This window comes from Protopterus annectens, chromosome 1.part1 (genome assembly GCF_019279795.1).
Source record: "Protopterus annectens isolate FY-2018-M chromosome 1.part1, PAN1.0, whole genome shotgun sequence".
In the NCBI taxonomy this organism is placed as follows: Eukaryota; Metazoa; Chordata; order Ceratodontiformes; family Protopteridae; genus Protopterus; species Protopterus annectens.
This window is the reverse complement of record NC_056726.1, coordinates 117,322,930-117,336,001: the sequence shown is the minus strand read 5'-3', so window position 1 is coordinate 117,336,001 and position 13,072 is coordinate 117,322,930. Positions and strand designations below refer to the sequence as shown.

Sequence of the window (13,072 nt, the reverse complement as noted above, 5' to 3'; positions counted from 1 at the left end):
ATCTGTTAAATGGCTTTTCTCTTCCTCTCCATTTTTTACAAGTTCCTACTGGTGTACCACAAGGGTCCATCCTGGGTCCCCTCCTATTCAACATCTTTACCAACAATCTCTACACATCTTGCAAAGAGTCCTCTCTCATTCAATATGCCGATGACTCAATCCTCATATCCATCTCTAACAATATCACTGAACTCCACACTCTAACTCAACATGCATTTCTATCCACAGAACAGTGGCTGCCCAATAATCTACTCATCCTCAACTTCAAAAAGACCAAACTCTTACTCTTTCTTCCCCAGTCTGTCACTCATCACAAATCCACCTTTGCTATTTCATCCACAAATAAAACTATAATCCAACCCGAAGCTCACACAAAACTCCTCGGAGTCATCATTGATGATGAACTCAAATTCAATCTTCACTTGCTCCGATGTATAAAAAAGACACACCAGAAACTGGATTTACTGTAGCGCAATAAAAAATTTCTCACCTCAAGTGCTAGACTGTCCCTTGCTCAAGCCCTGCTCCTCCCCTCCCTGCTATATGCAGCCCCAGTGCTCACTAACATTCAAACTACAGCCTTGAACAAACTCCAACAAACCTACCATAAAATAGCTAGGTTTATCCCAAACTCTCCTTACAATTCACATCACTGCCTTGCCCTAAACTCACTCCAGTGGCTTGAATTCCCTGAAATTCTACTGCTATCACAACTTCAGATGCTTCACTGTATTATTCATAAGCCTTCATCCTGTCCTGCTCTCTTGTCACTTATCTCTAGCTATATCCCACCTCGGACTCTCTGTACCTCCAACCAGCAACTTCTACATATTTACTATCCCAAAAAAACTGTAGGCAAACTCCCATATAAACATTCCACTGCCCAAACTTGGAACAAATGTCCTCTAGATATATGTTCCATCATCCGCCCATCACACTTTAAAGAAAAACTTAAACTTCACCTACTTAACTTCAAAACGTGCCCTTGCCAAGGCCCAACCTGAGTGCCACTCTACTCTACTATACCTCCCTTTCTCCCTTCCCTCTTATCTAAGTACTACATTACTATAGATATACACTAAAGTTACTAAATTAACACTGTTGGTTAAAACTTTCCTTATATATATATATATATATATATATATATATATATATATATATATATATATATATAAATATAGTTGCTGCACTGAAAAAAAAAGTATTATCTGTTTACATTGCTATTCTATTTTTTTACTTTTTTGTATAACAGATTGTTGCTACATTTTTGATTGTAAAGTCTGACTATTCTTTATTGTGTCTATGTATTGGAGCTTTTCTCCTTGGCTCTCCACTGAAAATGGGTCACAAGCCCAGTTGGACAAAACCGGTTAACAAATGTCAATAAATAAATAAATAAATAAATAAATGTACTTGGTCACATTTAGGGATATAGTTTATCCTGGATTTGAGCAAGACCAGAGCCAGATTTTAGCTAGGAAGTCTTTCGGAGTGGTTTTGAAAGATGGAAGGGAGGTAGAGACCTGATGAAAACAAGTAAGGATTTCCAGACCTTAGCAACCTTGTAGAAGTATAGACAATGTCCAGCAGATTTTCTGGTTTGTAGAGAGACAGGAATTTTTGGTCACTGGATTGCAATGACAATGCAACAACATACAAAGACTATGAAAGAACAGCCACAGTATCTGAATACCCTAGTGACTGTATTTATGCCTGCCGTTGTTGAGGAATACAACTAGACCATTGTTTGGGTGATACTTGCAGACCATCTCTACTCTGGCTGGAGCCACACAGGGTACTTGCAAAAACAGAACTTTTGAGAGACATTGTTGTAACATGCATCAGAACGTGTACACAGTCACTAAGTAAAACAGAATCTACTGGATCAGGGACACTCACCTGTGAAGGTTGTTGCAAAGACTGGACAGCACTTGGTCTGTCATAATGAAAAAATGATCTTACACATCTACTTTTGTCTTGATATTCCATTGAGGTAGATTAGTCTCTGAAACAGAAATAGACTTGCTAGACCTTGATCTAGTTAATTTCAGTTTAATTTGACTCATCTGGTTTACTGGAACATTGCATTCAGATTGACACTTACAAAGAGGTGACAGAGTGTGTTGCCTGTCACATCAAATTATGGTACCATCTTTAGTTTGTACCATGTAAGAATGTGGTTCTGTGGTTTTTCTGCACTTTTATGCCTTTAGTGTGCCATTTTTTCCTCTAACTTAAAGCTTGATCGAGTTGTAGGACATGTAGTGGACATGCAAAGTGACATTGGTTGTAAAACTTTTTGTACAAATGCTTAGCGTTTTGATCATTGTACTTGAATGTTTGCTATGGTATTATTCTAAGTTTTGGCATGTCAGTTTGTATTTATTTTCCAAGCATTAGCTATAAAGGATTTACACCAGCTGTAAAAGAGTCACACCTGTATAAGTGTGAGGTGTAGCCTGATATACCATTAAAGCTTTATGTGGATCGGTTTCCTATCATATTTGTTTTTTTTTTTTTTGGCTGTTTGCACTGCTCTGTCATTTTCATTATTTGACTGTTGAGAGTGATGATTTGATTTAGTATGAGTGAAACAGTAATTGGCCACAAATAATTCACTGGATATGAACCACATACCATTGTATATAATGAATTCTATTGATATCTCATACCTTAAGAACATGGTGTTGAATCTATTTGTTGTAGTTGGTAATTGAATTATTTCAATGTCACATGAACAGTAATCAACAACAAGAAGGTAGCTCTGTCTTCATACTCACATATGTCAGTGGCAGGACCTTGTCAATAGCATTTGCATCACAGATTAATGTCTCTCGGATGGTTTATGCGTAATAGAAGACTGACTCATTTTACACTAAGTTGAGAATACCTTAGTTGATATATGGTTATTTTGGCTGTTTGTAGGTATTTGGTGAGGCCCTGATCCTCCTTATGTATTTGATACATCACTTTTGCTCATTGATGAGGGGAGCCATGATTCTGTTTTGATATAAAGATAAGCTGCCATGCTCTGATAACTGTGCCCTGACTATAAGGTACTTGTGCATAAACTGTTTGGTTTGAGTCCAATGATTTGGCCATCCATTATGCATATCCAGGACAACAGACTTCTATTCAGGATCAGTTTGAGCAGCTTGTTTAGATTTTCTCCAGATTATAAATCGTTGTCATTAAGATGCTTTGAACATGAGCTATAAAATCACTTTCAGCTTCAGATCATGCTTGGTCAAATATAGGATTTCTGGACATCATATCAGCAACCATAAGTTGTTTGCCTGCCACATACATTGCTTTGGAAATCTCTGACACCTTGGTGGCACTTTGTCAAGACCATATGAATTAATGGTATTACTTGTTTATTGTCAGTCTAGAGATAGAAACTCATGAGCACTAATAGGCATCTAGAGAACTTTCCTCATGTTCACACACTTCCAAGGCATTTTTTTTTCATTTTGAAAACATCTCCATTCTGCATCTATTAGTATTCTAGAGCACTAGGCAGTAAGATGTGACCTTTGTTCATCTCACCTGAGTAATGCAATACTTTGACCACAGCTACAAGAAGTGTGTGTTTAGTGGCCATCATAATATGCTACCAGAGGAGTTATTGTAAGCAATTATTTTATTTTGGTAAATACTTAAGCTTCATCCTGTCCCCAAGACCATGGTACATGTTTTTCCTTAACAAGTCTATTAAAGGATGGAGAATTGTCAAAAGCTCTGATACAAACCTGTTCTAATAACTGATCATGCCTAGGCCTTGTCTCATTTCATTTACATGGGATGGCTTTGGCAGCTCAGCTACTGTTCAAACTTGCTTGCATCTGATTTGATATCACTAATGCATATATGGTGTCTGACAGCTTTTTGATTAAGACTTTTTCCACAGGGATAATGAAAACTGTCAACTTTTGGCTTTCTTTGTGTAATGGCATTTGCCAGACATCAGTGGAAGCATGTAATATAGAAAGTACTTTTTAATTTACTAGTTTGGATACTATGTCATATAATGTAGAAAGTATAAACATTTCGGGCACAACAACATCACTGAGTTTTTCCAATTCAACGCAGATTTTCACTCAAATATTCTTTTTAAGTGCTAGGACCATGGGAGCATGTTACTTAGTTGGTTCAGTCACACTTTCTATAATGCCAAGGTTTTATTTTAAATTTAACTATGCTTCGGCTTTAGACTGCAAAGAAAATGACTCCCTTCTTGGCATTGTTAAAGCACATGAAACAACATTTGATTTTAATTTAATCTTTACTGGTTCAGAGTCCAGCAGGCCAACTTCAACAAACATGTCTTCACTGATATAATTTATTCTTTCCTTTAAGCCCATTTTGCATGCCATACCTTTGCTGAGCAGATTATTTATGTACGGATTCTCTGTCAAATAAACACAAAACTCAAAATGTGTGCTCCTTCCATTCAGATATGGATAGAAATCTACCAATGCACTTGAGTTTGCCAACAGGGCTATGAATATCAGTGTCTGCCTCATGCAGCTGTGGATACTTCAGGAAACATCTATTTGTAGCACATATCACAGTAACATTGGTCCCGGTATCAACTTGCAACTGTTCCATGAATAGAATTTGCACTTGACAGACACCGCTTGTACGCCTGTCACTGTAGTAGTCGTAGCCAAGAAAATAATTTCCTAACAATAGTTTTAGTTTCATGAACATTTTCAGTTTCAAACTATTTAATATGTTTTACTTTACAAATGATAGCAAAATGGCTCAGGCACTTACATTTCCTACACCTTCTGATATATATAGCATACTGCTCTAACTCATTATGAGAACCCCATGCATTTCCTCTTCTCCAGCATTCACTTAGTCTGAGTCAAATTATTGCTTTCCTGGAACTTGCTATTAACCTTACATTTTATTTTTCACACATTATTTGCAATGTTCAAGTTAGCATTCTGCCTTTTTACCCATTCAGCATCCCTTACTATTTGTAATGCCTTTTCTAAAGTTAGATTAACTTAGAGGTGTAACTTTTGTGACAGTTCTACATCAGCCAATCCAAACACAATTTGGTCTCTTATTGGTTTATCCTTATAGCCATTAAAATCACAGTTTTCTGCCACTTCTTATAACCACCCAACAAAATGCTTCTACAGAAGTGTCCTTTGCTTGAACAAATCTGTGAAAAGATGTCCTTCTGAATTACATTTCTTTTTTGGCACAAAGTGTTCATTGAGTTTACTAATTACTGCTCGTATGTAACACTGTGGCCCCCAAACAAAGCAAAGGAGTTGAATATGGCCTCAGCCTCACTGCTCATTGAATAATTGTGATGCTTTATTTAGTTTTGCTGTTATATGAATTTGTGCAACTCTGTACCTCCAGGCAGATCAACAAAATAGTTCTTTGAAGTCAAGTGACTTTGCTTGGTTAAACTTCCTCATAACAAAAGAAGTTCGTATTTTAACAATGGTCATTTCAAATTTGGTAAAAAGAGGATTTAGCAAAGTAATATTGTGTTTTTTGGTGCTGGACCAGATCTCTGCATGTTTTCAGATCTCTCTGCATGGTGTGGTACAATTTTTGTCATTTTTGGTTCTCTTCTATCAGTAACATCCCATTTCTGGCACTATGTAATGTGGTGCTATAAATTACAGACTGCGTTTAGTGAGAATTATCCCAGAAATGTCAGGATTCAACATTGGTTTCAGTAAACAGAAAACTTTATTACAAATAACATGGAAGCACGGCATAAACAATGCAAACAGCTCAGCATCTCACACCTAACCGCACACAGCTCAATACTTGCAGTGCATTATAGTTCATCCATTTGTATTAAAATAGGTAATGGTATTACATACATCTCTACATGATATACACACATGCATTTTAGCACATTAACTCACTTTTCACCATAAAGGGGCAACCTGCAGAGACATTCAAGAAGACATGGGATAAAAGGATTAATAGGCTGAGGCGGAGACAGGATGGAACCTGTATGCAAGCCCAACTAAAATCCACACTAAATACATAATGATAGATAGCTACTGCTCTGCAGTAAAGGCACTGTAGGGCATTCTGGGAGAAAACGTCACAGGAAAAGCTCTGCAACTTGAGAGACAATGGGATGAAATCCTGAAGAAGAGAAAGAGAGAATGATGAAGAAAAAGAGAATATTTTGGCATAATTGAAATTCATGTAAGAAAACTATAACCAGAAAGGGAGAGAGAGAGAGAAACATGAGCTATATTGTATTGTTTCTTTCTTTTGCCTGTGTGGCTATGCTATCCGGGATTCTGTGACTAAAGAACTAAGAAGTCATATTCAAAATGCTTCCAGAGTGTTGTAAAAGGGGATCTAATTTCAGTAGATACTGCACTTATTATGTTTGTTAAAGGTATGAGAGAGATGAGGGTACTATATTTGCAAGTTAAAGACTGAAATTATGCACTGAACTGAATTTTACTGATAAGTTATTTTTTTCTGTAGAGTTTGCCAAGTAAAGCTCATTTGTGTTGCTGGCATTTTTTCTTCCAATACATATCCAAGAGTTTTTACCAAAATACCTGTTTTCTACCTCTGCTTTATTAGAGATGGTAAAGGCACTTCTATGGAATTTAAAAGGTATCAGTAATATGTTATTTATGGCAAATAATAGCGGTTTTTGTTCTCTGCCACAGCTAACCACTTATGGAATAGTAAGATGTGGGCTGAGAAGAATTAATTAACAAAGCATGCTGAAAGTCCTGTTACTTATCCCAGATAAGAGATGAATGTGGAGTCTATCTGTGTAGGAGTGAAAGAGAGAGAAAATGACTCTATTAAGTATCTTAATCTAGCAGATTGGAAGGGTGCTTTGGTGGGCCAAGGGCTGTCACTCCAGAAGACTGGAAAAACTGACAGAAGCCTTCATCCAACAGGAAACTAACCATTTATAACAAGAAACAAACTGGCAGCTGCAGCCATGCAGGCCTATCTACAACAAATTCTTGCCATGAAAAGGGAAAACAATAAAATGCTGTTCCAGAGCATTGTGGCTTCACGTTGAGCATAACCACTACAGCAGAACTCAAACATGGCAGCAACTCTTTAAAGTACTACAGCAGAACTCAAGCATGGCAGCAACTCCTCAAAGTACTACAGCAGAACTCAAACATGGCAGCAACTCCTCAAAGTACTACAGCAGAACCCAAACATGGCAGCAACTCCTCAAAGTACTACACCAGAACCCAAACATGGCAGCAACTCCTCAAAGTACTACAGCAGAACCCAAACATGGCAGCAACTCCTCAAAGTACTACAGCGGAACTCAAACATGGCAGCAACTCCTCAATCCTCAAAGTGCAGCTGGGTCAGCTATCTTTAGATCCCACTCCTTCTTAAGAAAAATGAACAGAGGGGATGACATAGAGGCCTTCCTTCTGACCTTTGAATAAGTTGGAAAAAGAATTGTGGCCTAAAGTAAACTTGTCTCTCACTTTCACTCTATGTCTTTGTGTAGAGGCACAAGAAGCAGTATAACCAGTGCACAGTAACAGCTATGGGAAACAGAACAAAAACAGTCCTAGATTAGAGTGGAATACACCTGCAGTCAGAACTTTATGGTTCCAAACTTGACTGTATACACCTTACTGAAATCCCCTTGTTCCCAAAAGTTTGACTTTATTCACCTTGCAACCCCCACACTCCGGCAGTTTTAAATATCCAAGAACCACAGATAATTGCCCAAATAAGCAGATCAAACTGCACAACCTGTGGAGACTGATGCACCTTATAGCTCCAAAACAGAAAAGCACAGGTACAAAAATAATAATACATTAATGAAACGTTGAGCACTTTTGTCTTACTCACATTCAGACTTCATCAGAACTCAGTTCTAAATATGCCAACTCCAGTACTGACCAACAGTTGGGAATAGAACAACATCCCATAGTACAGTGTTTGTCAGTCATGAAAAAGCATACACTGTTCCCAAAACTAGTGGTATAAAAAAATAGAACATGGCGATTTACTTACACTACTACACACCAGCAAGCTGCAGTTTATTGTCCAGCTCTGGCAATCAATCAAACCAAATTAGATTAAATACTGCAAAACTAAATTTCAGTGAAGAAATAAATCACTCCATATGCACGCACACACTCGTGTACACTTACACGAGTGTCTCTTTTAACAGTAAACGTTCAAGACAGCATTCAAAAACATTGATCTAAAACGAGAAAAGAACAAGAGAAACATTGACACATACCTCACCCACAAGATTTATTAAGAGTTTCCCTAAATCACAATAGAACTTCCTTAGATTAATAAAAACTCCACAAATGACCCACTTATAAAAATGTTACTACCTTGTGTTTTCTTCCACAAAGCAATAAAATGTAATAATTCTAACACACACTACTTTTAAAATCTTGCCTCAAGATTCAAACAGTGAAAAATCATTCAACATACAATCAGGCACATCATATTAAACAGTAACTTATTGAAAATATTAATTATAAAAAGCAGTGCATTAGTAATAAATGTACTAAAAAGTATAAATTAAAGCTTGTTGCTCATAAAAGCTAATAAACAATTTATAGATATTATTTTATTAATACCTGGAAGGGTGTATGGCATCAAGAAATAACTGCCAGTACAAATCCCTGACCTCCAACAGTGCCCCCCTTATCTCCCATAATAGATGTGGATACTTTTCTAAAATAAAAAAATATTCTGAGGAAGTTCTTTATGACTTAGTGAACAAAAACATATAATAAATCTTGTAGTTGCTGTTAGTGTCAATATTTTTCTTGTTTTCCTAGCTTTTAATTTTACATTGAGGTGATTCTTTGTATTTTATCAATCTAAAAATTTTGAACATGAAAAATAATGAAAAAAAAAAAAAATGCCATTTTTCACTGATGGGCAAGTTTCCCTGCACCTTCCTCCCCCTGATAATTATATATACCAACTCCAAGTTTGAACTACAGTAGAGAACGGGTAAATTCCCAAACCCAGCTGAACTGACCAGTTTACTATCAATAGCTTGAAATACAGTTGGTCGAACTTCAGTTGATGGGAAGTACAGGTGAAAAGGTGCACAATGCCGAACAAGAATACTATGATCTCATAATAACAAATGTATAGCATGATTCAATAGTATGAGTTTAGCATTCTGAATTGAGATTGTGGTACAGTAAGGCTCAGGGAATTTACCCTTTTCCTCACTGTAGTGCGATTTCGGAGTTGGTACAAATAATTTGCAGGGGGTGCAGGGGGGCTTGCCCCCCTGCAAAACAGTAAAAGCATGTGCTGTTGAGGTGAAATTCTTATGGCACATTGAGCTGAATATCCTGGGCGCCTGACGTCACCTTCTGCTATGTTGAATAACGTCGACTGTGGACATCAGGGAAAGGATATTTGACATGTCGATGTAAAAACCTTTTTGTTTTCAGTGATATAGTCCATTGTGTTGAACAAACAACGAAGTACATTTCAAGCTTTTGATAGTAAACCGAGCTGACCTACATATATATATATATATATATATATATATATATATATATTGTATATGTATATATTAAAACACAATATCTGGAACCCCTGCGTATCGGTTAAAATACAGACAACTAGTAAAATGTAATAAGCTCAGTTATATTATCTCCTACAATTTTCTTTAACTTTATGATACTGGTTTATTTCATATGATTTCCTTTCTTTGGTCTCAGCAACTGAAATAATTTTGAACCTGTCCCTAGACTGTGTCTGTGTGTGTGTGTGTGTGTGTGTGTGTGTGTGTGTGCGTGCGTGCGAGCACGCGAGTGCGCATGAGCTGCAATGCAGTATAACAGTAAGAAAACCACAACATTGCTATGAAGTTATTTCTTTACTCTGTTGCATTAATGAATGAACGTTTGATATATTTTACATTGTATTTACAAAGTTTTACTATTTTCATTTATGGAGGTTGCAAATATTGCTCTGTGTATATTTGCAGATAGTGCAATAGCCAGCATTTTTGAACTTGTGTGCCATGTTCCAGAATGCAGCCTTGTCCTAAACCAGAAAGTGTAAGCTTAAGTAAAAAAAAAAATAAATAAATCAGACATCAAGTATTCTGAAACAAAGGCCATTTAACAAGATATATACTTGTAAACATTCACAAATATGCAAAATGTGAATACTCTTAAAGTTTAACATATTTCATTGCATAAAATATACCTGGATACACTCATAATGCGCTGTTGAATGTATCTCACTGCACAGTTAAACCCATAAAACTAAAACTTGCAATGAGTGAACTACTAATAGGCAAATAAGTCATATCAAGCTGCTTCCGGCTCAGAAGGATTTATCCAGAAGGCACAATTCTGAAAATGAATATAAAATTACCTTTGTGACTGAGATTTTTTTCTATACCCACCAGAAGCTATCATTACAAATTAAGTTTAGTAGCTATCTATTGTCATTAATTTTTTTTTTTGTTTGTGTTGTTCTTTTTAGGATTATGCTGGATTTTTTGAAGCAGTGGAAAATAAAAAGTTAAAAGAATTCCTAAAGCTGAAATGATTATATTCATTTCATCTTATACAGTGGATGAAACTGAACAGAAGGAAGCCTTTTAATATCTTTTGACTGTCTCCTGAATACATTGCTTTAATTGTAAACTCCATACAGTGTTAAATATGTTGTCTAAATTAAGTGCAAACACCACAGCCTAATGTTTTAAAACTGCTTTGTAAAAAAAAAAAGTAATCTTTTTCAGTTTAAAATAGTTCTGGTGCTCTGGCTTTACAACAGCTATTTAACAACAGAGAACACTAATTGTTTCCAGTAAAGATATACTACAAATTTTAAAGTGTATGAAATGTGACATGATCAATCTGACAAGGCTTCAGAAACTGACATAAAGAAAGAGTAAGATGTAAACTATTACATGAATGTCATTTCAGTATTGTATCCATTGAGTGAAACTTTAATACATTTTAATGGATTTTGCTCTTCAATAAAATGGCATTAAGGTATAGCTGTTATAGTTTAACGGTGTACTAAGGTGCATTGCATAAAGAATTTTTATTCTAGATTTATACCAAGTATTAATGTAAAAAGCTTCAGCTGGCATTTGTAATGGCTGAGCCAGATCACAGTAATATGAAAAATTAAGCACTACTTTCATCCATCAAGTGTGGGACACATTCAGCATGGTGAAATGAGTTTTAGTATTCTGACTGTATGAATAAATGCATTGCATTACAGGTTGTGGTTTTGTGTATTAATAAAATGAAGCTGTAGTGGATTAATAAAATAATATTTTTATTAGATTTACTGGAAAATTATGACTTACATTTCTCCGGCCGCTGCTGTACTTCTATCAGGTAAACAAAACCCCCAACATTTCTGAATACGTGAAACATTTTATGACTCGCATATTGCTTAGAAAAGCATAAGGTTTAAGAAGGAACACAAAACATAGTATAAACAAGCACCATGAGATAATTCAGTAAGTTAGTGGGCCAGATTCCAAAAGAGTTGCTCTCAGTGTAAGCCTGCCCTGATTCAAAAATACTTGTTCTCAGTGTAAGTGACTTACTTCAGAGTGAGGCCTAACTATAAACAGGCTTACTGTGGGGCCCAGATTCCAAAAGACATGCTCTCAGCCAGCTCTCTGTGTTAAGTGACAACTTACACTTAGAACATGTCTTTTACAATCGGGGCAAATATAATTGAACTAAAGATAAGATGCATGCGTAAGCTATATCAGTATGGTATAACAATAAAAGGATACTTTGCAGAATATATCATTAACAGGATGTAAAAAACTGCACTTACTTCCAGCTATTCACCTGAATATGAAATAACACATTTATTTCCATCTGAGCAACAGCATAACAATGTTTCAGATGAACAAGTAAACCCAAACACACATAAATGCAAGGGCTACACAACACTAAGAGGAATGCAGTGAAAACAATCCATATTCAGGATAGGATCAGGCAGTGTGCAAGGAAGAACAAAGGGTCCAGGCTTCTAATCATTGCTAGATTTTGTAGTGACTTCTGTAAGTGTGGAGATTTGATTTGTGATTAATATATATCTTGCTATATTTGCTGTTGACTTTTTGTGGTTGGTTCCTTGATGGCAACTGCATAGCCAGATCATTGAGTAACAACAGAACACAACTGTAGTGATCACTTTGACCTCAATTTTGTTGTGTTTTTTTTCACTTCACATACTTAAGCTTTTACCAGTATGTTGACTCAAGTTTTCTTTTTACTAATAGAACCAAAACACTTAAGAATATGTATTGCATCCTGTTCTCCTGTATGTAGGACCATTTGTTTTATTTGTTTGTTTAATCAGATAGGTGGTTTGCATCAGAAGGTTCATTTTCTGTCACAACCCAGACCTGAGACAGTATACAAAGTATAAAAAAATGCATTTCAGCACATAGTGCTATGTTTGCATATATATGCCAGAAAAGTTATACCCTGTAGTACCATGGACTCACTAGCTAAGCAGATGATACTTAAGCACTTTTACATCACCATAGCACTTACAATAAGTTTACTACTCTGAATATTATGGTTCTGGTAAAATACATAAAGTTAGTCTGCAGTAAACACAATATACAGGCACAGCAGGGACTGAAGGAAAATAAGGTTTAGTTTATTATATTCAGTACTGTAAACAGAAATCAGCAGACCAAAACAAATATTGTTCAGTGTGCATCTAGGTCCTGACAGCAAAGGTAACATAGCTTAGATGGTGAAGTGGGTGCCTATATCTGCTAGTAGCAGTGCAATATGCACTGGAATATGTTGATGGGCACAAGATGGCAACTGATCTTCTTGATAAGAAAGTGTTTCTCAGGTGAGTAAATAATAAAGAGAAACAGATCATGTATTGTGACATTCTTGAAAAGTAGATTAAAACTGTTGTGAATTTTGAAATGAGAAGGTAAGTGTACCATGCCGCATGCAGTGCCCTATGACAAGCTGATTAGCATTAAAACTATATACCTTGTATATAATATCTCCATTTTTTGAGCTATAGAATATGCATTATATATCTATTATTTATATATATATAT

At 36.0% G+C, this 13,072-nt stretch overlaps 1 protein-coding gene across 1 annotated transcript in view; it reads left to right on the top strand.

Moving 5' to 3' along the window:
* Positions 1 to 11,303, top strand: part of LOC122804062 (SH3 domain-binding glutamic acid-rich-like protein 3) — a 70,188-nt gene extending 58,885 nt beyond the window's left edge. The window contains exon 3 of the mRNA XM_044073733.1: positions 10,486 to 11,303. Coding sequence (XP_043929668.1) covers positions 10,486 to 10,551 — 66 coding nt within the window. The 3' untranslated portion in view covers positions 10,552 to 11,303. The remainder of the gene's footprint in view (positions 1 to 10,485) is intronic.
* Positions 11,304 to 13,072: the final 1,769 nt, after the last annotated feature.